The following is a 26,803-nucleotide window of genomic DNA, read 5'->3' as shown; positions in this document are numbered from 1 at the left end:
AAACCAACTCCCCCAAATTGTTTACTTACAAAACATGGGCAATCTACACATTTTTTACAAACAACCTCAAAATGAAATGATCAATATTTAAACAAAGTAAACAATATATAAACAATGCCCACAACAAGTAAACTAACTCGCTTTACAGTTAAAAAGATAAACAGTGAGTGTAACAACAAATTGGCAGAACTAGATGGTTAATTGGGTGCTTGGAACACATTGCTGAGAACTGATTTCTTGTCTGCTAATTACATCTTCCTTTTGTTGAGCTGATTATCAGAAGTGGGAAATTCTAAGAATTAGCAAGCCTGACACATGTCACTCCAAAACAGAGCCAATAGTTGCGGTCTGCTTAGTGTGCGGTAGCAAAATTAAGGGAATAGTAGAGGTGCACAAAGCGTGCTACAACAAAATATGGGGCTAACAGAGGTGCAGAAAAAATATGCCCAAATATTGGTAGTGTCAGTAGGAGGGGAAAAATACCACTGTGTCAGTGATGTCAATGTGAGGAAAGAAAGAGAGTGGGGACAGGAAAAGGAACAAACTGCCAAAAACAAACTACTTAGCAGTCACTTCAGAGAGACTACAAACTGGCCCAATCACCAGGAAGAGTCTGGCTTAAAATCTTTGACAGTGTCCTCATCGTAATCCTTCTTTATGGCAGTGAAGTATGGGGCCCCATCACCTACCCAAACCAACCAATATTCCATCTGGAATTCTGCAAGCACCTCCTCTAAGTCCATCACAACACCTTTAACAATGCTTGCCGGGCTGAGCTGGGCAGATTCCCTCTACTGCTCGCAGTACAGAAGAGAGCACTATCATACTGGGACCACCTACAAAAAAGGAGACCCAACTCATACCACCATAAAGGCCTACTAACCAACAACGACCACTTCAAACTATGGTGCCTGCAACAACTCATCACCACTTTCAAAGCTCCCATGAGTGTGGCCTGACAAAATCTCAAATAAAAAGGACATAATGAACAATTCTAAAGAAAAATATGCCAGAAAATGGAGACATGAAATAAACTTCCAGAAACTAATAACCAGCCACTACAGAGAGACTACAAACTGGCCCCATACCTGGAGGAACTACAAGACCCCCAAAGACAAACAGACCCTGAGCCTTTACAGACTGAGGGCTCACAGTCTGGAAGTGGAATTGGGGTTGGCACAGACAGACTTACAAGCCCAAGGAGAGTAGACTGTGCCAGCGGTGAGACCAGGGGGCCCTGGAGGACAAGGCCCACTTCATGCTACACTGCCCCAAGTACTCAGCACTGAGGGACACTCACTGCCAGAGACTCTCCGCTCTCGTCCCAGACTTCACTTTTATAGAAGAGAAAATCCACATTCTACTGGCAGAAGAGGAGCCAACAGTGAAAATAGCTGGACAATATGCAACAGTATGTCACGGACTGAAAGGGACATGGGACACTGTGGACCTACAAATCCACTCCCTGGACTCAACCCCTGTCCTTTTGATATAATCCCGAAACCCGATAACATTCTTGGACTCACCTATTGCCTTCATATTAGCATTTACCCTTAATAATGTCCTAAGACTTAGTCCACCCCACTCATTACATAACTCCTTAAAAACTTTGGCAATGCTAAAATGTATTTGATCCTGCCAATAAAGCTTATTTGAATTTGCGTGGGAAGAGAGCGGTTGCGTGATCAGCAAAAGACAGTTTTGCAGATTTCGCAAACCTTCTCCAAACGTAGCTAGAAGTTTGAGTAATGGGCTGGAGAGGAGGCAAAAGAATGGAACGCAGAGCTTCCAGGAAGTATCGGCATGGTTTGTAGCACACCAGCAGCCCAAATATAGAGAAAACAAAGGAGAGCCGCAGCTATTCTACTGTAAACAGACATGACGGCTTCATGCTCACCTTGATAGGGTGGTTACAGGATCTCTTTAAAGCCGTGAAGCCAGTGTCACGGGAAACCAGCCCAAACACTAGTATTTTCAGGTGGGCAGTAACAATAGGCCCCTCATTTTTCTCATGATGGACTTATTTTAAAACCGGGTGAACTTTGGTAACTAAAATAAAAACTGTAGTTTTTTTTTGTGTAGACCAAAGTTCATCTTTGGCCATTTATGACAGGGATCTGGTATGCTTACTTTCATAGCCGGATATGCTACTGTATGGTCACATATGGTAGAGATCACAGCTGTGCAAAGAGTCTTTTCCCAGCTTTGTGCAGTAATTCTAGTGAACCCTAATTCATCTTCAATGACACCAAATAACATTTAAGTTATGCTCAAATGATATACAATAATATTGACCCAGAGGCCATTTTAGCTTTCCTTAAGCACACTTTAGGGTGCCTTTATTGCCACTGCATATGGATAATTCTGGACTATTATCACTTTATTACAAGTGATAAAAGTGAAGGATCTATCATGTCTGAAGTATTCAGGCTGCATGACTGATAAGATAATGTAATCCCAGAGCGATAACCAAGTTCATTTACACTGTGCTTTCCAGATGGTTCATTTGTTAATTATAATAGATAAAGAAAGAAAATGTATCAGAAACAGAAAATAACAGAAAGCCTCATGCATAGTTTTTTTACCAAAAGAGGTCTGCATCATTCCGAAGCAAGCAAGCGCACCGAGACCTGCACTCGAAAATGACAGGTTTGTGGCTTTTTGACAATAAAGAAGGTTCTAATGAAAATCAGTTTAAGAAAAGCTGTTCAAAGAGTTCAGTGTTTAAAAGGGATAGCTCAACATTTCACAAAAAATCAAAAGGTGGACTTACAACCCCCTCTCCACCCCGCTGCACAGAGCTGCCTGGATGACAACCTCCTGCCACACACCACCAGCCAGTATAAGGCTTAAAAATGCATTCAAATACCTTATCTATTAACAAAAATGTATCTTATTTGTGGATCACTCGGCTGTAGATCCTTAAAGTGACATTAAAGGTGTGTCGTCGTCCCCCCACATGCTGCTGTGGGCACTTGCCTTATTTGATGCCTCTTGATCCGATCATCTTCTTCAGCTGTAGATCCTCAAGTCATCTCTGAATTGGTGCTGACGCTGTCCTTCCTTCTGGAGGGTGGCTACTTTTATTCCCCATGGTCCCTGTGTGTGTTGTAAAGTAGTCACAGCTCCAAGCTCACTCCTGTGATGGACTACAATCTCAATACAAATTAGTAAACTAAATGTGAGATTGTAGTCCATCACGGGAGTGAGCTTGGAGTGGTGGCTACTTTACAGCACACACAGGGATTATGGGGAACAAAAGTAGCCACCCTCCAGTGTCAGCACCAATTCAGAGATGATTTGAGGATCTACAGCCGAGAGATACACAAATAAGATACATGTTTGTTCATAGTTGAGGTAATTGAATGTATTTTTAAGATTTATCTCCTGAGTTTAGTGTCACTTCAAGGTACCTTTTAGAACAATCTGAAGAGCCACATGTAGTCGTGTACCTCCCACCTCTGGTATTCGTCTAGGCATTCCCCATGTTCATGCACCTTTTTTAAAACATTGTTTATGTTTTATTAAGGCTGAACTGCTCCAGGCAAATATAAAGAGACACAAATGAACACAGATCTGTATTCATTATTACAACATTAAATGTACTTTAAAATGCAAGCAGTGTAAGTACCTGAATTTGACTTGATATTATCCTTTTTGTTTTTTTCTTTAAGGGGGGTGGTGACCACTGTAGTATCGAAGGTAAAAAAGAAGCTAGGGGCCATCCAGCTTCTAGTGGGGCAACCGCTCCAAACTCCCTCCTGTGATGGACTACAATCTCACTACAAATTAGTAAACTAAACATGAGATTGTAGTCCATCCCGGGAGGGAGCTTGGAGCGCTGGTTACTGTACAACACACACAGGGACCATGGGGAACAAAAGTAGTCACCCTCCAGAAGGAAGGATAGTGTCAGCATGAATTCAGAGATGATTTGAGGATCTACAGCAGAGTGATATACAAATAAATTACAGTATTGTTAATAGTTCAGGTACTTGAATGTATATTTAAGATTTAACTCCTAAGGTTACTGTCACTTTAATATGAAGTTCAGGAGGCAGCTCCATTGACAACAACTGAAGAAGACCTCAAATGTCAGGCGCCAGATGTAATTTTTAAGGCGCACTGGCTGCCTGTCTCCTGGGATTTTTCCGGCCCTGCTTTACATACAGAACAGAGCCAACAGCACTAGCTACAGCAACAACAACTATTTGGCAGTAGCACTAAATACAGCACTGTCATGTATGTTTTTAACAAATACAGGTAGAGTGTGGAATGACAATGATGTTGCAGTTCTGGATTCTTAGACACTAAACCCGCATTAAAAAAAAAATAGGGTGTCTAAAGCTATGCAGTACAAGATTTTCCAGCATTTCAGCCCATAGCACTGAGGTGAAGGTTGCACACTGTATGCACTTACTTTCCTGTCATACCTTTTTTTAAATTTACTGTAAATTGCCTCATTTCGTGGCACAAATACGGAGAAATGTATACATCATTAGAAATGTGTTCAGAAGTGGTCTATGAACAAAGAGCAGATTATCTCGAGGAACCTGGACAATACCTTTGTGTACTTTAGCACCGCAGTCATTCCAACTTTGCAGTATCCTTATAAACATAGACTACTCGTGTTTTCCAACCACATAAACAGTTTTGGAGAAGCAGAAGGAAAAAATAGAAATGTGCCTCAAATCATTTATATAGGACCAGATGCAACGGTTTTTTTCATGCACAAATATTTTGCACAATGTTGGAGAATGTCGGTCTACAACGTCACCGCAAGGAGATGGCTCTCAGATACACTAACAGAGATCCAAGCTCTGCCAAGGTCAGAGAAATATGCTCTTGCCAAGCAGAGCCTTCAGAGCCCTATTCCCAGGAGAGGGACTGTTCATTTTTAGTGGACAGGAGCTAGAAAAAACTAGAAGCTTTGAAGGATACAGTCTCTAACTTCAAGACCAGTGATGTTTCTTGTGCTTTCACAACCAATCTTCAGTCATTTTTTAGTTAATTTATCGTTTTTTCTCAAGTGCTACAATAGGGCCAAATAATGAAAACTTGGTCACGGTGCTCAGACTTCAGATAGTGTTGTGCATTGCCTGCACTCCGTACAGTTTTATCAAGCCAGTGGTGCTCAGAGTGATGCTCACACGAGGTAGAAACATAAATCCTTGTTTAATTTACTGTATTGTTGTCATAGTTTGCCCTAAAATGCCAACGTTTTGGGGGCCCCATACGTCTCCCTGAAGAAGGGACCCTGCATAACCCCAAAACGTTGGCATTTAATGACGAATTATCCAAAGAACATTGTTCAAGAAGTCTTGTGGTTTGTGCAGATGCCACTTTGCAAACCTAAGCCGTGCTGCCATGTTCATTTTAGAGAGAAGAGGCTTTCCCCTGGTAACCCTTCCAAACAAACCATACCAGCAAGCCCTATTTTTTGTGTTTGCAGTGGAACGGAACGCAGGCAAAGTTTTGCCACGCATCCGATCGCACTGCAGGGGGGGAGCTTGGAAGCGGTGCCATTGAATTCAGTACACCGCCACGCCCCCTCCCGCCCCAGAAAGCAGGAAGAAGTTTTGTGAGGGATCGCTGCTACCGCTCTGGAACGCACCGCTTTCGGGTTGCTTGCAATTTCTCTGACCATTCCACGGTCTGACCTTGGGGTGAATTTCCCAGGAAACTTGGCAACTTAATGACAAATTACGACAACGATACAGTAAATTGAACAATGATTTATGTTTCTACCTCGTGTGTGCTGGTGATTACCTGATTCCTTCTTCATTAATCCTTCCATAAAACGAAAGGTGAAATCTGTTTGGATCCTTTCAATTTTGAAGTCATTTTGTTTTCTCCAGTTTTATCACAGCCTCTTCATCAAAAACACACAAGAAGCTTATAAATCAACTTAGGAGCCCATTCATAACAGAGAGCAGATATCACTGTGGCTGCATTTTACCACTCGTATGCATAATATTTATGCTGCAGCATGGAGCCTGGGATGTTCCCTGGTGTGTTCTCTGCATGATTCTGCATTGGCATTGAGACTAGTCACATGACTGACAGGCCCTCCAGGCACTTTTTTTTTCTCCCCATTAAGGAAAAAAAAGGGGCTTTGTTTGATTTAGGGTCCCGAAGCAGAGCACATTCGTAAAGCACATTGCCATCATTATTAATGTGCCAGTGCAATATTTTCTGAAGCAGCAGTATGGTCGCTATAGGTCCATTCCATTGCTTTATAAACTCACCACTAAGTATTCACAGAAAATCCAAAATCTAAGAAAAGGGCAACAGAAATAACGAGTGAATCACTAAATTCGAATATAGAGAGCAAATCTAAAGACTAGAAAAAATCACACCTACAGGCATGTGAAAATTGAAGTATACCCTCTTTGAATTCTATAGTATTAAGTATCAGTACATGATACAAATCATCTGGTCCTTAGCAGGTCTTAAAACTAGGTAAATTCAACCTCCGATGAACAACACATAACATATTTATTACACAGTGTCATTATTTATTTTAAAAACATACAGCCAAAATGGAGAAGCCACGTGTGAAAAACTAAGTACACCTTATGATTCAATAGCTTGTAGAACCACCATTAGCAGCAATAACTTAAAGTAATTGTTTTCTGCATGACCTTATCAGTCTCACATTGTTGTGGAGGAATTTTGGCCCACTCTCTTTTACAACGTTGCTTCATTGAGGCTTGCAGACATTTGTTTATGTACAGCTCTCTTAAGGTCCTGCCACAGTATTTCATTGGGGTTGACATCTGGACATTGAGTGGGCCATTGCGACACCTCAATTCTCTTTTTTTTCAGCCATTCTGTTGTAGATTTGCTGTGGTGTGATTAGGATCATTGTCCTGTTGCATGACCCAATTTCAGCCAAACTTTAGTTGTTGGACAGATCGCCTCACATTTGACTCTACAATACTTTGGTATACAGAGGAGTTCATGGTTGACTCAATGACTGCAAGGTGCCCAGGTCCTGTGGCTTAAAAACAAGGCCGAATTATCACCCTTCCACCACCGTGCTTGACAGTTGGTATGAGGTGCTTGTGCCGATATGTTGTGTTTGATTTTAACCAAACATGGCGCTGTGCATTATGGCCAAACATCTCCATTTTGGTCTTGTCTGTCCAAAGAACCTGGTTACAGAAGTCTTGTGGTTTGTTCAGATGCAAACCTAAGCCATGCTGCCATGTTCTTTTTAGACAGAACAGTCTTTCTCCTGGCAACCCTTCCAAAGAAACCATAGCAGTATTTTTTTTTGTCTGGACCAGAACATACTACGCTGGTATGAACAGGGCCCAGAAATACCATAGGGATACATAGGGATGCTTTTGTGGTCTGGGAACAAACTGTTCTCGCCTGGACATAATCCGGACACGGTGTGAACAAGCCCTTATAGAGGTGGTCACACTTGCTGATGATCAATTAATCAAAGGCATTTAATTAGCTCCGCGTGGCTGCTATTAAGCTTTCCATGAAAGCAGTAAGGGCTCATTCACAGTGGAATCGGCCAGCACGTACAGTTATGTGCTGCGAGCAGGTCCGTATCGAGCAGCTCTCGGGAAGGACAGGTGCTGCGTGTGATTAGTACGCAGCCCCTGTCCTTCTCTATGGGACTACGTGGCCGTACGCCCCCCTACGCTCACCCGCACTGCACGTCCGTGCGAGTGCGTGTACGCTGACAGGATGGATTCTGTCTGCGTCCGAGCCAGCAAACACGCACCCCTACGGACCTGCATTTGAGGTGAGCGTAGGAGGGCGTACGGCTGCATAGTCCCATAGAGAAGGACAGGGGCTGCGTACTAATCATACGCAGCACCTGTCCTTCCCGGGAGCTGCTCGATACGGCCCTGGATGCAGCATGGAGCTGTACGTGTCGGACGATTCCAGTGTAAATGAGCCCTAAGAGTATCTTCGTTTTTCACACATAACTTCTGCATTTTGGCTTTATGTTTGTAATGTAATGTGGTGTTGTTCAATGGAGGTTGAATTTACCTAATTTTACAACCTGCAGATTATTTATATTATGTCAAGATACTTAAAACCATAGAATTCAAAGAGGGTGTACTTTCTTTTTCACATGACTGTAGGTCTTTATATGTTAAAGGCTAAGTTTACCTTTCTGACTATGTTTAATGTTGCACCCATACTAAGGGTGTCACAGAAAATACCGTCAGATTACATTATAGAAGCAAAGTTTCATCTCACTCTAACACAGATCCACAACCACACAAATATGATAATGAAATGATTCCACATGCTTTTGCTAAACTTGGAGGTTTCAAAAGAAAAAAGTCATCAATCATATTACTGCTTTGTAGAGCCAATACTTTCCCTTCCTGACCTTTGCAGTCTTGGCGTAATAGAGTGTCCTGCCTCGCAGTTTGAAGTAGCGCCTCCTCCATCGCTGAAAGGAGCTTGTCTGCTTGTGTAGGTGTCCCTCTTTTATGATAGCCTTTAAAGAGATGAAGAACAGTGAGCATTTCATTGTTAAAAGACCCAAAACATATCATAGTTGTTGTGTTTCCTTTGCACTTCTTTTAGGAACACTGAGGGAGGATTTATCAATACTGGAGCAGACAAAATCTGGAGCAGTCCATATCAAGCAATCAGCTTCTATGTTCATTTTTAAAGCTTAACTGAACAAACTGAAGAGAGAAGCGGATTGGTTTCTATGGGTAACTGCTCCAGATTCCGTCTGCTCCACTTCACAATTTTGGGAAATCGGTAGACAGTAAAAACAGGGAAGACTCTCGATTGATGGTGCAAGAGCAATATATACATTAATGCTTGTCTCAGTAGTAGTGCTCTCCTTCTTACCTTCCTTCATGCGTGTGTACCACAAATATTACTACTCAGCTAAAATAGAGAATAGTTTACCCTTTAAAAGCTGAACTACGAGCAGGAAAAAATACTCTTGCAGTGACTCCCCCATCCTTGCACTGGAAGGGTTAAACACGTATTTTTATCCTCGAAATAGAGGAATAAGGAGTAATACTTACATTATTCTCCACTCTAATAGGCTCCCTCCATCTGTATGACCAAAGTCTCCTCTCTAAGGTGCTCTCGGCCATGGTTGCACCCCAGCCTCTGCCACATACAATGTAGGGCATTGTACGAGATGATGCCCACAGACCGGAGCATCAGGGGAAAGAGGAGAGCGCCAGAGTGGGGATTAGGGTAAGTACTGCAACCTCTTCTGCTCCCCACTACACTTAACAAGCATTTATCCCTTGAAGTGGGGGGGAGCCTGCACTGCAAAGAGGTTTTTTTTTAGTGACACTAAACTACAAAGTTAAATCTTAAAAATGAATACAGAGAACATTATTAACAACAATGTATCTTATTTGTGCATCACTCGGCTGTAGAGCCTCAAATCGTCTCTGAATTGGTGGTGACACTGCCCTTCCTTCTGCAGGATGGCTACAAGCTCACTACAGTGAGAGACTATAACTGTAATACAAATTATCAAATTGTTTTAGTCCATCACAGGAGTGATCTTGGAACACTGGCTACTTTACAGCACACACAGGGACCATAGGAAACAAAAGTAGCCACCCTCCAGAAGGAAGGACAGTGTCAGCACCAATTCAGAGATGATTTGAGGGATCTACAGCTGAGTGATACACAAATAACATTTGTGTTAATAGTTCAGGTACTGTCAGGGCCCGAGGGGTCTTACCACTCCTCGGGGTTGCCATGTGCGGCAGAGGGCATGGGTTCCCCTTCCTGACAGTATCCCTTGTACCAGGGTGGCAGGTGCGCATGCCCGCGCGTGCACAGGGTAACGCGCGTAGTGCGTGCACAGAGGCACGGGCGTAGTGCGTCTGCGCCCATTACTGGTGTCAGGTGTGATCTTTGCTGGGGGAGGTTCCCAGCACACACCCTCTGCCTGTAAATGCCAGGTCCGTACGGCATACTGAGCTGGCCAGCTGGAAGCACTTTTGTAGCTCCGTACGCCGTACGTCCTTGGCAGCGAAAGGGTTAAAGCGTCGCCTATGGACAATTTTGGGTATTATCTTTTTTTTGAGGTTTCGCGCGCGCACGCAATTTTAAGGCTTGACATGTTTGGTGTCTTTTTACCCGATGTGACCCCGTCTCTTATATTTTACCAAAAAATTGGGTAATAATAAATGTTTTATCATTTAATATAGGGGAAACAGTTTTTTTTTTTATTTCGGTAATTTTTCGGCCAATTTTGGGTGTGGTAGTTTTCTGCAATTTTATGGCTTGACATGTTTGGTGTCTATTTACCTGACATGAAAATTTATATTTTACCAAAAAATTGGGTAATAATAAATGTTTTAAATAATGCAAAAAAATTGTTTTTTTTTAACAATTTTCGATAATTTTCCCTTAAAATAGTAAAAAATAAAACCCGTAGTGGTGAATAAATACCACCAAAAGAAAGCTCTATCTGTCCCCAAAAAAGGGTATAAAATTAATTTCCATTGGCTCCTGGATGGAGAAGATTCCTGGTTGCCTCGGCAACCAGGGGGTGGTCTTAGTTACCCACAAAGCCCAGTCAGAGCCCTTTCTCATTGCTGAGATATTCTATCCCTATGGTGTGATCTCCCAGCTCCCTGTGCCTTGAACCGTCTCACTTCCTGACCCTTTGCTTGGACTCCCTATTACCGATCCTTTGGCCTGCCCTTCCGTTTCTGAACCTAGCTGCTTGCCTCGACCCGGATTGGACCGGACTACTCTTCTTGGATTTCCCCTGTGTACCTTGACCTCGGACTTTGGCTTGCCGCCCCTGCCAAGGGGTTTCACTCACGGGCCAGCCGTACTCCCCTGACAGGTACTTGTATTCACTTTTAAGATTTAACTCCTGAGTTTAGTGTCCCTTTAAGTGCTCGTTTTGCCTAGGTACTAAAATAACAGTTACACTCACCCGAAGCTCCAAGCCAGGCAGCTGTCACAGCGCTCCCTCCAGCCACTCTCTTCCTCCACAGCATTGGAATCTTCCTCAGCGTCCTCGCATCTATACATGGTGTATAGACGTGATGATTTACAGGACTGCTGCAGAGGAGGGTCAAAGAGGCTGGAAGGACCGGTCTAATTATGAGCCAATCACAAATCCAATGGCAGATAACATCAACAGTATAACAAAATCTGTATTAAGCAGTTTGCATGTTATATTCTCAAAGGAAAGGATAGTGTGTTCTTAATGCGCACATATGTAGATCTATTAATGAAGCAAAAGTTGTATTTTCTTTTCACATTTTACCATGCATGCCTTGCCAAATTTTTCTAATTTCATTAAACACAGGGAATAACAGATCAAGCAGTAACGCTGGCCCTACACAAAGGGAATTTCATCCTGTTCTTGATGAACCGGACAAAATTCGATCCGTGGGTGCCCCAACAGCAGCCTTACACCTAAATCCTTAGATGTGAAAATCAAAGCTGCTGTCAATATTGGGGTATTCTGACAGCTATACACCTGCTGCTGTCAGAATACAATAGCCAGGCAAAGAAGATTTCCCCATCCATGTTGTTTAGCGTGGATGGAAGAGTGAGTATAAAGAAAGGCTGAAAAACAGCTGTCTTTTAAAAGGATCAACAAGGAGCCATTTGCAACAAATAATGCTCCTAGTAACACTTTACCTGATATCTTGAAAGGTCAATGGTTTTAAATCAAATAATTCAGGTGGCAGCAAATAGATTACATTACCTATTAACGTCTCATACCGTACGGATACGTTTTTGGGAAAGAAAAGCCCTGAACAATGGAAAGAAAGCTGACTTGAAACCAATGCAAAGGAAAGTGGGACTGACATTACAGAGCAGGTGCCTCCAGTTACTGCACATCACCTCTGCTTTCCACTAGTGCTCCTCAAAATCAGACTTATTCTTTTATGTCAGGGCCAGCGCACACCTAGGCGATTTCGCGCAAAACACAGATTCGCATTAAAGTCGATGGAGGCTGTTCACACCTTTGCGGTTTGTCGCGCAGGAGATATTTTCGGGCGGTTGTCACACGGTTTGGGTCCCATAGACATCTCTATGCAATGAAAAACGCGCGACAACCATACGGTTTACAATGAACAGTCGCGCAATCGAAAACAGCTCAGCATCTGAACCGCCTAGGTGTAAACCTAGCCTAAAAATGGTGAACAAGCTACTGTAGTACAGCCACTGCCCTCCACATTCATCCCAACACTGCTGGTCTGTGAAGCCATCCATTATAGACACAGGCCCTTAATGGGTCACAGGAGGTAGAAGGGGTAGGCCACAGCACTGACTACAGGGGCTTGGTCACTATTGCATTACAGATCACGTGAGGTTTTGAGGCTTCCAGGGTGCACTAGATGAATGTGATATCTGGTAGGGCAAAAGTGAGAACTCTACTCCAATCTGAAGAGGCAAAGTCTTATACAGATGGATGAAAAGTTCTTATTCGAAGAGATCCAACACATTCTGGGTTGTAAAGCATCTTCAAATGAGAACCACTTGTCCATCCTTTCCTGTAGAAGGCTTTGCCACTGTGGATTGGAGTAGTGAGCTCACCTTGTGATGTGCGCTATACATGAGCACATCATGGCCTCTAGTTTGAGCCAGGTATACTGTTCTTTCTCAAGTCTACCTCAATGAATATGGGGTAGGCATGTACTGGAGTGTCTGCTAATCAACATATGTGCCATTTTACCAAATATCTCTGCCATAAGGTTTGCTTTAACATTTACTTGAAAGTATTTTTTTCACCTTTCATGGAATGTATTACATTGAATTCAAAAATGATCTAAATCTAGAGGTACATGGCAATTAAAAATCTTTGATGAAAAATCTAACGACTTACGACGATGTTGTTTGTTAGCAACACATTGATTTCAGTGTGCTGCAATATAGGTGACCGGTAAGAGTGAAATCTCTGGGTAGCAAAGAGCTTTCTAGGATAACTATATTTTTAAAAAGGTGTCCTCGGGTGGCCCCCTTCATCCTCCCCATCAAAGCCATATACCTCTACAAAGGCCAGAGCCAAAGCCTTTCAAACAGGATGATCATCAGATGTAAAGGCTGTGTACAGTCTTGTGACTTTGATGTGGAGGGGGAGGGATGGCAAATGGGGACAATGCATTTCAAACTATATTTATCCTTTAATCACCTGTGTAGCCCTAGCCTCATGGTCATCTCTGGATCAGAGAAAGGTTTTTGTATTTCCTGCTTACCGAAGGTTGAAATAAGCTCAGCTGATCTTAGAAAGATTACCTTATTTTCAATTAAGCCCAACTGATAGAGTACAAGGACAGGAATAGTAAGTTGTGCTCACTCTGCAGTATATAAAATGAGCAACAATGGCTGCCACCATGTATACATGTATTTACAATATACACATAATAAGACAGGACATTAACAAACAAAAAAAGAAAAACATAATATTTGATAAGATTGTTTCGATTATGTAGATCATATTCCAATACAAAAAAAAAAAAACTGAATGCTACAGTTTCCCACTGAAGCCCAACTCCTGCCAATGCTTTTGTTTTTAGTTTTAGTGGAAAAGGGTAAATCTTCTGTGAACTTTTATATGCTGTCTGTGTCACCGGGAAGATTCCTCTTCCTTTTTCTAACACCAGTTACCTGAACAGAACGCAGAGACGGGAAACCTCTCTTATGAGCAGAGACAGCAATACAATCCTGACAGAGGTTCTATTGAGGGATGCACTGATACCGGTTTTTCGGTATCGAGTACGAGTTTCGATACTTTGCTCTCGTCAATACCGAGTACCGATACCGGTGCTTCTGCTGCCATGGAGCCGGCTCCCCGGGCAATCTAATTGCCCGAGAAGCTGGCTCAATGTTGTCTGGCCAGCTTCTGATTGGCTGTGAAGATGGTTTCCCAGCCAAGCACAATCAGCGTCAAGTCGGCTTACTGTCCAATCAGGAAGCCAGAGGGCAAGTAATGACCCACCTCCCAGCTTCCTGATTGGCCGGGAAGCCGGCTCGATGCTGACTGGCTGGAAAGCCGGCCAAACAGCCAATCAGCATGGAGCCGGCTGTTTCCAAAACTGGAATTGGACTTTAGGACAACCTGTGAGGCCACCTTACTTTGTAACGTGGTCGAGGTGCATAAAGGTTTAGTGGGCAAGGTATGTATTTTTGCTGATGACACAAAGGTGTGCAATAGGGTTGATATTCCTCGAGGTCTCTGGAACATGGAACATGATCTGGCATTGCTGGAAGATTGGTCAAAGTAGTGGCAGCTGCAGTTTAACATTTCTAAATGCAGATTTTTGCACTCAGGGCTTGTTTCTACCATCAACAGACCGGAACCACACCATAAAGTTTTTAAACGCACCAAAAATCCATCCCCATGTATTCCTATAATATTTTCCAGTGCTTTACAGAAAAGAAAAAGAAAAGTACTGCAGGCACGATTTTTTCTGGTCTGGAACGCACCGGAACGTGACAATACGAGTATATATGTGCATTAACGCACAGGAACGCAAGTTAGAAAAAAAAAACACTACTGGTCACCTTTGATAACCTAGTCAACATTGTACACTTCCTTTATAATAAAGGAAGTGTACAATGTTCAGGCATTTTCACCTGAACATTGGTGACCTTGGTTGTGTCCTATGTGTCCTGCAAACATGGTGGACAAACATGCGGACACAGATAGGTGTCCGCATGTTTGTCCACCATGTTTGCAGGACACCACAAACAAACTGCACTTGAATGCGTCAAATATGCGATAAAACGTGTGCAACTGCGTTTGCAAAAAAGCATCCACGTCTGGTCTGGTGATGGTGGAAACAAGCCCTAAGGAAAGAGAATCCTCTTAATATTTGGGGTACTGTGATGGCCAAAGCTATAGAGGAAAAATATGGGGGGGCGCTTGTTTAAGATGATTGCAGAATAAGCAAACAGTGTGGTCAGGCAGCGAGGAAAGCAAATACAATTCTGAGGTGCATTACTAGAGGGATGAGCAGCAGTAGGTCCTGATTCCTCTATATAGATCTTTAGCAATCACTAGAGGGATTACGTGCAGGTGGAAAAAGGTCCTGATTCCCCTATATAGATCTTTAGTTATCACTAGAGGGATCCCCAGCAAGAGGAAAGAGGTCCATATTACCCCATATAGATCTTTAGTTATCACTAGAGGGATCCCCAGCAAGAGGAAAGAGGTCCATATTACCCCATATAGATCTTTAGTTATCACTAGAGGGATCCCCAGCAAGAGGAAAGAGGTCCATATTACCCCATATAGATCTTTAGTTATCACTAGAGGGATCCCAAGAAGGAGAAAGGAGGTCCTGATTACCCCATATAGATCTTTAGTAGATATCCCTAATCTTTAGTTATCACTAGAGGGATCCCCAGCAGGAGGAAGGAGGTCCTGATTACCCCATATAGATCTTTAGTTATCTCTAGAGGGATCCCCAGCAGGAGGAAGGAGGTTCTGATTACCCCATATAAATCTTTACTTATGCTAATTTGGTGAGTCCTTGTGAAATGTAGCCTCAGTTTCCTGTGCTTAGATGACAGGAGTGGCACTCGCTGTGATCTTTTGCTGTTGTAGCCCATCTGCTTCAAGGTTCAACATGTGTGTTCAGAGATAGTATTCTGCAAACCTTGGTTGTAACAGTGGTTCCATCAGCTTGAACCAGTCTGGTCATTCTCCTCTGACCTCTGGCATCAACAAGGCCATTTTTTGTAAACCCTACAGATGGTTGTACAGTGAAAATACCACTGTACAGAAATTAATCTCTTAGGGGCAGTTCACACCAACTGTGGCGCGTTCCAGAGCAGTAGCTGCTGGAACGCAATGTGATCGCTTACAAAACTTCCCCCTGCATCCTGGGGCGGGAGGGGGTGTGGCTGTACATTGAATTCAATGGCACAACAAAGCACTCAACACGAGCAATCCCATTTATTTCAATGGCCCCTGTTCATACCTGAGAGCTTTAAATGCAGAACGCTGGAAAATGTACATGAGCTTTTTTGGGGGGCAGATTACAGCATGTTTGGCCCTATAGACTTCAATAGAAACACCTGTAAACGGGCGACAGAAGCGTTTTGCAAATTTACATGCATGTTTTTTGTGTGCACATTTGTCCATTCAATGCAATGTATTTTAATGTCACTAAAACGCGCGTCTCCATGTGCGTGCATCTAACGTGCACAAAAATGTGCAAAACGCTCAAAAGCACGCTAAACACACTAGATGAGACGCTAAACAAAACGTGCTAATATGCTGGCAAAAGCTGACGCCTAGGAGTGAGCGGAGTCTTAGCCCTCGTTCACACCTGAACGTTTTGTAGCGCGTTCTACGCTCGACGAACGCTCTACAAAACGCTCAAACATGAAAATCCCATTGTTTTCAATGGGTCTGGTTCACACCTGGGAGTATTTCAGCCCGTCCCTAACGCGCTACAAAACGGCCCACGCCGGAAAAGGTACATGTACTACTTTGGGCCGTTTTTGTTGCGCGTTTATGCAATACGCCTAGGTGTGAACCAGGACTTAGAGAGCTGTCAAAGCAAACAGGCGCCCTCCTTGCAGGTTTTTCCATCATCTCCTGCTCTGATGACAACTTTTGGATCTCCTCTCACATTCTGTCTCGGGGACAATGGTCATCAGGACAAATAGAGGGTCTAATCATTCCCTACTCAATCCAGAACTAAAAAAATACTAAAAGGTTACCACAGACACTAGGCCTCAGACATCAGTAGTATGCAACATTCCCTTAAAAGAGAACAATGGGGTAAGTGTTTTCCCCCACAGTTCTCTTTAGGGTCACGGGAGGACATATCCTAACCTCCTCTGTTGACCCAAAGCTCAGTATATAGCAACCTATTGCACGCAATATACTGAGAGTGCCTCAGGCGGGACGGATTCTGACATTACTGTCTGGATCCACCCAGCTGCGTGAGTGACAGCGGGCTCTGCCTATCTAGAAGCAGAGACAGCTGTGCCCGCCCCCTCCATCATCCATTCTTCCAGTTCACGCTGGAGGATCAGGGAGGAGAGGGGGGAATCCCTGTGGGGAGCACTGACTGGCAGTCAGGAAGTGAGCGGATCGGCTGCATGTTTCTGCTCACTTCCCGAACAATAGAGCCGCTGGTGCATTGGTCGGGTCTTTTCTGCCCGTGCGCGCCCGCTAGGTGGCGCACGCGAGCAGAAAAAAATGCCGTGCTGTCCGTCCGTTTTTTTTACAACGGGCGGACGGCAAGTGGTTAATCTCTAGTTTTAAATGTAACGTTATTTAGAAGACTTTGCAGGTTTACATCTACTTATGTTACTTTTCCCTTTGGTAACTGAAACAAGAGGCTAGCAGAAATCCAGATGCCTATCCTGTCCCAGAATACAGAGAGTAGTTCTACATACTGCATAGAGCTGCTACTTCTCAAGAGACTATCAGAGGGAGTCAGCAGCTCCCTAAATGAGACCAATCAGATGGCTTAATAAGTAATTTGCTATTTTGAAAGAGTGTATTTAGTGGCAGATAGAAATGTAGCCTTGAATTGGGCTCCTGTACTTTGCCCCAGAGATGAATTCCCCATGATTCAACCTAGACACAAGCCTAGCGTCGGATGGGAGTGGTGGGGCTACACTGTGCACTGGCAACAATAAAAAACAATATGCCACAAAAGCTTTGCTGACTGCAGATGTAATGCGGCTTTGGCATATACAGAAGGGGACTTTTTGGCCAATGACACCAGATAAGCTGAGTGACCTAGAGTTAACCAACCACAAGCTGGAAAGTCACAAGCAGAATTAACCTTTACATTCAAAAATCTAATTCTACCAATGCATCCCTCTATGTATGATGATTAATAATAACATAGACATGTCAGGTGTAAAATGCTGTGATTATGAAATACTTACACTTGCAGAGCATTCACTTCCTGCTTTCAAAGGGCAAAATGTAGGGCTGCTGAAATTAACGATTAATTCCTCGATTAATCGTTAATTTTTTTGATCGATCAAAATTATTTTGATCGCTACTCACCTCTCCGCCGGCTTCCGGGTCTTCTGGGAGTTCCTCGGAGATCCGGTGACGTCACGGACTTCACCGGACTCCTCCCCCCTTCCCCAAGTGGCTATGTTGGCTAACGAAGGGTCCTTCCCTTCGTTATCCGACAGAGCCACTGAGCCGGTGAGTTGGACCGTGGCCCAGTCCCTGTGCTGCGATAGGAACCTTCTATACATTCTACTCTGTTTCCACTCTGCATTGTGTGCTTGCTTGTTAATACAATGGCTGACAGACCCCTTTGTTTTCCAGTGGATCAGTGCAATTAATCTTATATTCTGCTCAGAACACTGGGACTAAATGTCTAAGCCAGGAAGAGCCAGCATATGATATGTGTAATACACAATACCAAGATGGCTCCTCACAGTTCCTGTTCTTGGAGGCAGCACTGACAATGGACAGCAAGAAAGCTTGGGCACACAATCTTATTTGTATTGATGACCTGCCAAAGCTTTGCTGTATGGCTTTTGTCTTTCGGTGTCATTCTGGCCAGTCAGTAGTTTACATGAAAAAGGTTATAATTTCGGCAGGTAACTTCAGTTTACATGATTGTTTTGCACCTAGTACCAAAATGGAGGTAATGATTTCAGGGAGTAAACCAAAAGACATGAATGTGCACCACAATAGTTTACTAACCTAGTACAATTAAGAAGTTTTATGTTTCTTGTTGTATGTGTATAGGCCAATGTAGTTGGATCTGTATGTGCGTTATAATTAATCGAAATCAATCGATTAAAAATGTTTTCGATTAATCGAACACGAACATTTTAATCATTACCAGCCCTAGCAAAATGACTTCAGTTTGGAAAAGCAATGCACACTGGGATTGCCTTGTCATCCGCAGAGCATTGTTGGGAAATCTCATCTGTAAAACCCAGGAGATCTCAGGGAAAGGCATTTTCCTCCCCTGAGATGGTGTGCATGGTCACAGGTCTTAGTCACATGTGCCAGAAATCCAGGAAGTATAGGAGAGCTGGTAATCTGCACTTAGTAAACATGGCCACTGTCAGAAGACTGGGAGAAATAAGATATGCAAAGAATACAAAGCCGGCAATTATCTATGTCTATGTATGTGTTTGTAGATTGTCATTACTGAACATTTCTAAAGGTGTGTTTGTTATTATATTAAACATATGGGTAAAGGTCCGTTTTAAGCAGGTTTCCTCTACAGAAAATGTGATGACCAGTAGTATCATTGTTGGAGACTGCTTGATGAATTCTGTCTGCAGAGAAGACTGGAAGTTAAATTCGGCAGCTTGGTGCCGATACAGGAGTAGGACTGCTTACCAATATGGGTGGCTAGCTGCTAATGTGATTTAACATTACGTTAATGGGGGCAACCTTTGGGAGTGTGTTCTATGAGGCACTGTGTACTTTGGGTCAACATCTAGGGGAGCATTGTATGAGAGGAAAGTTGGTTTCTGGGAGTACATCATGAGGGAGAGCACATTATACAGTCAAGGCCAACTTGTAGTTCATTATCAACATCTGGAGGTATGGATGTGCACTTTGTATTGAGAAACAACTAAAGGGGACAATTTGTAAAAGACGGTGGACTTTTTATTAAGGTCCCTCCTGAGGGTTAATTGTAAAAGAGGGCCAAAATGTATGGAGCTGCATTATGAAGAAGGCAAAAATGTTTAGGTGCAATATAGTACAGAGATACATTCCCCCTTTCTACCTATCTTTGAAGCTTCATAGCGTGCACTGCCCCCACCCCCTTGGTTTCCACTAACCACCATTATAGTTCAGCAACTAGTAACACAATATTGTATTTTCAGCTAAACTAGTATGGTAATAGGCCAGGTATATTGTCTATGTATTCCTATAAAGAATCCATTGGAGAGTACAAGGCACAGACATAAATCCTGTCTAACGCGCCCCCTTCTGGACAATCCTAATTAATACATACAAAGAATGTACAGTCCGGTGATATCAGTAGTTTGTCTGAAACAGGCCGTCATGTCTGTGCTAATGCTCTATTCATACCTATACATACATATTTTTCTGTTGCATTAAAGTCCTCCAGTATGAATGGACCTTTATAACAACCCTCAACCCTTACACAGATGAACATATTTATATATATTTTTACTTACCTGATCCCCAATCCCAGCAACTCCCTCCGGACTGCTAGCCTGGTTTCCGCAGCCTTTTCTCCCCTGCCTCCAGCAGTCTAAGTACTGACGACAGCATCGCATCCAGTGGAGGTTTCATAGTCCGGCATTGGATGCGGGAACGCCAACGGACAGTCCAAAACCAGAGTGAAGGGGAGAGAGGTGAGCATTGACCACTGAGGGAGTGGGGATCAGGTAAGTAAAAGTGGATTACACCAATTCTCTAGGAATAAATAAGCAGCTAACCCTTACAATGAAGGGGTAGCACCAATGTAAGGGGGGTAGTTTTTGGTTTGCCTGGAGTGCTTTAAATGAATAAGTAATGTTTTCTACCTTGGTACTGAACCCAGCGGTGAGCATAAAGTAAGGCAGGACAAATCCCAGAAGCCAGGTAGCCAATGTTCCTTAAAGATTAGAGCTGGCACCTAATTTTTGCGGGTTTTTTCTAGGTCTTGTCAGGGGAAATGGCTCTTAAAAATGTCATGCGCGCTCCTGGAATGGATAGGCCGACTCCTCAATTCAGTATTATTTGTCCCCCACTGCCATAAAGGCAAATTCTGAAACATGATTTTGTTAGGATTTAATAGGACTGGAATTACCGAGCTCATTCTAAATCCTGGCTGACTGCGACAGCAACCCGTATGTGACAACAGCTGCTGACTGCCGGCCCCTGACAACACTTTGTGCGAGTCTGTTCCTGACAAACCTCATTCACTGTCTGTTCCTGACAACACCCACTCGCTGTCTTTCCTTGCCAACATCCTCATAATACTTGTCAAGTCCCCATCCACCTTCTGTCCCAGCTCTCTGTGCAGTCTCCTGATGTCCCCGCTTGTCTTACAAGCTTTTTTTCTATCCCCCTCCCTCCGCCTCCTCCTGGCTCTGTATTCCATCTTAATATGACACTAAACATTCTTGAATAAGAATTGCACATCCATCAGTACATTTCCCAGGGACATATTTTAAACTAATCAAATAAACAAAGCACATTGCCTGCTGCCTGTGTTCTCCTTGCATGTTCCTTCCTTTATTTAGATTAGCATTCACACTACTCCAGACAGTCTTCACAAATATAAATAGCGGGCAGTGCGCACATTTCTGGAAGCGTAAGAGATAAGGCACCATACATAACGTGCGGCGGAATCAGTTTTTGCGCACAGGCACACCCGATGTATGCGTTAAGGTACATATGTGTGTGTGTACATGTGACGAGGGACTTTAAAAATGTTCTGTGTGTGTGTGTTTTTTTTATATGTTATTTTAATTTATTTTACTTTACTGCCATCACATAGTGGGTTAATATCCCCCTATGTAATAACCCCCACAGTACAGGTGACAGGTTCTCTTTAGTGAGACATTTATGGGGTCTAGTAGACCTTTCCATTGATCAGCTTCTTCCCGACCTCTGTGGCCAGGGATTGACAGCTCTGAACCCGGAAGTGACAAATTCATTGTCACTTATGGGTTCATGCACAGGAGATGAGATGATAGCTGGTCCCCAAAGCAGTCCCTATAATGAGGCATTTGCCTCAGGCGGCATCTCATTAGGAGAGAGGCAGGTGTGAGTGTAGGGGGAATCAGCAGAGTGGGCAACCTGTGATGCTCTGTTCATCTTCACACCTCCGCTCAGCTTACTGACATCATCATTTGCCAGGGAGCGGAGCAGGACACTCTGGCAGCCATTTTTGCTCTTCCCACTGCATCCGCCTTAAGCACCCCCCAACACTATCACCAGCACCCGCTGAACCTCCACGCACCCCCTACTGCCTCAGACAGCATATATGGTATGGACGACCCTGCTGGTCCCCTCCCATCTTGTCACCAACACCCATCATGGCTGTCTTGGGGCTGCAGAAGGGGCGGTGAAGCCCAGGATACATGGCAGGGGGTGCAGATTTTGGAGGCAGTGAATGTAATTGGGTGGCTGTACACCTGTACTTCCAACACAAAACTGACAGTCGGCTTGTGTGGGTGAAACACAGTCCAGCCGGGCAGGAGTTTAAAAGTCCATGCTGCCGCCAACGTAGGCCTCACATCAGTGGCATCGAAAGAGTTAAAGCTGAAGTGTGGGCTAACACTTTTTATGGGGCATCAGCTGGGTACAATAAGGTACATCTAATGATTTGCGCCCCACAGGTGGCTGCTGCTTCTGTCTTGAAAAATGTCTCTTACATGCAGCCACTGATGGCGATTTCACCGCTGAGGTTCTGATGGTGAAACTGGAATTCGGTCTGGAGTTCAGTGATCACAGTGGGTCTCTCGGTCTGTTGCTCCTCCATTCATAAAATGTCTTGTCTTTTTTTCAAATACAAGGCGTTCTGTGATTGGACAGAGTGAGATTGTGAAGTTCATACACCCCTTGTCCAATCACACCCCTTGTCCAATCACAGAACGCCTTGTACTCTTTGAAAAGAACACAAGACATTTTTTTGAATGGAAGACCTGCAAAATGGAAGACCTGAAGAGTCAGAAATGTCTATAGAGGACCGAGCCGGCACAACTGTGCAAGACTGGAGGGAAGGCTAGAGGTCAGCTTAACCCAATGGAAAGGAATATTTTAGTTTCTGTACTTGTTTTTATCAGGAGCTAAGATGGCGCAATATTCTAGTATATCACGCTATTATGTATTTTCAGACACGGACAACATATTGACTCCTAGAAATAGGTCTCACAAACCCCTCTGGTTTTTCCTAGACACAAACTCTGCAATTTTATAGAGATAACTAGCTGACAAGAAAATTTGCACTTGTCTCTGTGGTTGTAGTTGCTCAATGTGCTGAGAAAAGGTGAAGTGTAACAAAACATAAAAGAACCCACAAAAAACAAAAGCAAGGAAAAATGACAGAACCTTACAAAGTACAACATAGATATAATCTAAAGATGTTCATAAACTAAAAGATTTTGTTCTATGTCCCATTTAAAGGAGAACTATGGGGTCAGTGTTTTTCCCCATAGTTCTCCTTGGGGTAATGGGAGGACACAAACTAGCATCCTCCCGTTACCCTAAGCTCAGTATACCGCGAGCTACAGCTCGCGGTATACTGAGACGCCGCACCGGGAGCAGGTCCGCCCGTGGATGCCGGGACCCGCCATGGCTGCGTGAGTGACAGCTGGCTCTGCCTCTAGATAGGCAGAGCCAGCTGTCACTCACGCAGCCATGGCTGTACCCGTCCCCTCCCCCGTCCGTTCCGCCAGTCAGCGCTGGCAGATCGGAGCGGGGAGAGGGGAATCCAGCCCCTCCCCTGTCACGGCAGAGAGCCGTTACAGGATCGAGAGGTGAGGGAACCCGGTATGTGTTCGCTCACCTCCCGATCTACTGAGCCGACCTGTGACAGTCTGATTGTCACAGGTCGGCTTAGAACTATGAGGTGAGTGGAAATCACTCATCTCATAGTTCTCCTTTAAAGCCCACAGGCTGAACGAACAAAATCTAACAGATTCCTCCATACACACTAAACAGCGTGCTTGGGCAAATCCCCCACCGTGGCCAATGTATTCTGACAGCTGCTTCCATCAACAAAAGTCAATTCAGAGTTCAACTTTTCGCAAGCCAGCAGGGCCATTTACTGTAAGAATTTCAGCAGATTCTGGTGAACTGGCTAACATTCTAGCCAAAAGTATTTATTTTTTCTTTTGGGTTCAGTAACACCCAACAATAAATTCACGAGACAGTTGGTCCAATCTAGGAGCCAGCAGGATTATTATTTTTTTAGGAGCCCTCTCCATTGACAACAATTAGTGAAAACCTCAAAAGTTTGGCACCAGTTGTCATTTTCCATTTATTTTATTAATTTTTACAAAATAAACAATGTACAAACATGTGGGTAGAAAGAAATATGATGCAGTAATGCACCAATGGAGAAAACAACCATAAGAAACATATCTTGTAGTACAAAGACACAGTAACACGTGTAGGGTAAGGCTAGGATGCTTGTGGAGATGTTAAAAAGGCACCACGCTAGATACCATGAAGAGGCACAACAAGAACGTTAAGAGAAAGAGAGAAAAGGGGGGCGGGAGAAAAGGGAGGATGAGGCAGAGTGAACAGAAGGTGAGGAATAAGAAAGTAGGAAAGAAGGGAGAAAGGAGGAGAGCAGCTGCCCTGAACTGGCGGAGAGTTGTTCTTATGCGAGAGTTACATGGTCCAAGTCAGGAAGGGCAATGGAAAACTATGAAGCCCAAACTTCTTCAATTTTTTTTGTAGGAGTCTGTGAGAATACTAGAAATCTGTTCATTCGCAAAGAACCCCGGCATGCCCTGCTGAAATTCATGATAAGGAATAAGTTGTTTCTTTCATGAGTGGGCTATAGTCTGTTTATCAGCCAACAAGACAAAGTTCACCGGTTTTCGCTGGTAGCGTGTTAGAGAATCCACTCCAAAGTGGAGCAGAGCATGCCAGGGGTCCCTGCAAAAGCACCAGTTGTCATTTTCAAGGGGCACTGCTGACCTGACATCTGGGATCCATTCCTGATCTAGAGGAATCCAGTTATGAGCTCTCTGGCCTGAGCTGGAAATGATACAACAATAACAGTGGAAGCCGCAATGTTGTAGCAGGAGCAAGGACACTGTGAGAGGAAGACCCAACCTGGAATTATGGTGGAGAGATCGCTGGAGATGGCAAAATATATAAGAAACCAATGTGTCCCTCAACCAACCTCCAGTCATAACTAAAATAACCCCTTTAGGTGGACAGACCTTTTAGATCATTCTTTAGATCCTTGCTTCTCAACTGGTGGGACGTAACCCAAAAGTGGGTCGTGACCCCCTATTCAGTGGGTCCCCACGTGCCTTCCACTTTTCTAGGAGAGATGTTCCTCAGCCTCCCCCTAGAGGCAACATTGTCAGTTCTCATGCCAACCACCCATTCAAAAAATGCTGCCCGGCTTGAGGTGGTGTGGGATGGGCTGGGGCTATGGCCGTGAGGGAACTCCATCCATACGTGCATTGCTTAAAGCTCGCTCGCGTGTCCTGTAGTGGTGCCTGGACCGGAGTGATGTCACATTCTGGTTGCTGGCACCTCTACATATGGATGGAGCTCCATCCCAGCACAGCAGCCCACACTGGACCCCCGGCTGAGGGATCCACTCCAGTTCTCATAAGATAAGGAGACTAAGTTTATTTTAAAAAAACAATTTAAAACTTTTTTTGAAGTGCGTATGTGTGTGAGATTGTGCCGGCCGGCCTGTGGGTCTGTCAGTGTTTTTGAGGGCCCATTCACACTAGGTAATCGCACAGTCCACGCAATTGCACCTACCGTGCGTTCTAGTGTGAGAGGTGCATTGCCATTCATTTGAATGAAACCCCAAAGGCATCTCCCACCCACAGTTCTATTGCCCGCACCGGATTGTGCAGTACTACAATGCCATGCATACCTTTACAGTGCAACTTGGGTGACGACTTAATGACCAAGGACAAATGTGGGTCATGAGGTTACACAGGTTGAGAACCACTGCTTTAGATTAAACATATTTAGAACTTACGGTGGAGTTCTTTGCCCATATAAAGGCAGAAAATTCCAGGCTTGAAGCTTATACTGCTCATGAACTGGGAAAGTTCTTGAGATAGCTTAGCGTGTAGTAGCAAGTAAATTATACATTACAATAAATGACTTGTTACAGTTTTTTGCATGCTAAATAACCGAGTCACTGCTCTTCAATTACATCAATTTAACATCCCGCAGGATTACGACAGCATTAACGTCACTATTGTATTATATCATTTGCACTGCCTCCATCTGAAACCCATCACAGATTTTCTATGCTATTTGTCCTGCTCAGCTACTGCATACCACACAGTTCTGCGTTACCTCTTACTTCCTGTCATATTCATTTGGACATAAGGACCAGAGCGCTCTCTGACAGCCAGACTTCAGACTCGGCCAGTCAGCGGCCTTTCAGGTGAGGAGAAACTACAAATACCAGCAAGTCATGCCACTCGCTGACAGTGAACATACCAGGGTTTCTAACCCCTAGTAGATACTGTATATATCCTAACTGAATGACAGTTACCTTGTGGAAGCATGTAGTAATGTGTATTGAAACTCCATTGGATACCCGTGTGATAGGACACCAACACAAGAGCACATTTGGGAGACAAGGACAGTTGGCCAACTGATCAGAAGCCGATTAATCGATTATTGAAAAAGTTGACAACTTTTTCAATAATCGATTATAATCGATTATGTCGATTAGTTGTTGCAGCCCTAGTGTTGTGACCGTATAACAGGAAGTGACTGGCCAAAGACCTTCATGGCAGGACCACCAGGTGGTCTCTTTTAATGAAAGCTGCAGATTGATAATATTGAAAATACATTAACTGCTTCCCGGCCGGCCGTTGTTATTAAACGGCCAGCCGGGACCTTCTTGGATGTAACAGGCCGTCTAAAGACAGCCTGTTAGTCCCGCCCACTTGATGCACACGAGTGGGAAACTGTCAACATTTTAAACAGGTAATTATGCCTGTTAACATACAAGTGATCCGGCGGCTATAAAGCCGCCGGATCACTTGTATGAGGTGCCGATCGGAGCGCCCCCCTTCCGCTGTGCCCGGGTGCGAGCCCGGGACCAGCATGGTGGCTCTGTGACAGGGGAACAGAGAAGGGAAGTCAGCACACGATCTCCCTCCGATCTCTCTCTCCGGTGTCAGAATGCAGGAAGTGATGTATATTACATCACTTCCGCATTCT

The 26,803-nt window shown here is 43.9% G+C and overlaps 1 protein-coding gene across 1 annotated transcript in view; it reads right to left on the bottom strand.

The window, feature by feature from the left end:
* The window catches only part of DGKD (diacylglycerol kinase delta), a 97,208-nt gene that overhangs the window by 62,661 nt on the left and 7,744 nt on the right, over window positions 1-26,803 (bottom strand). Inside the window, exon 2 of the mRNA XM_018563950.1 lies at window positions 8,366-8,476. Within this exon, the coding sequence (XP_018419452.1) occupies window positions 8,366-8,476 (111 nt within the window). The remainder of the gene's footprint in view (window positions 1-8,365; window positions 8,477-26,803) is intronic.

This window comes from Nanorana parkeri, unplaced genomic scaffold (assembly GCF_000935625.1).
Source record: "Nanorana parkeri isolate BGI_ZX_2015 unplaced genomic scaffold, ASM93562v1 scaffold712, whole genome shotgun sequence".
Classification (NCBI taxonomy): domain Eukaryota; kingdom Metazoa; phylum Chordata; class Amphibia; order Anura; family Dicroglossidae; genus Nanorana; species Nanorana parkeri.
The sequence above is the reverse complement of the archived record's forward strand: the minus strand, read 5'-3'. Positions and strand labels throughout refer to the sequence as shown.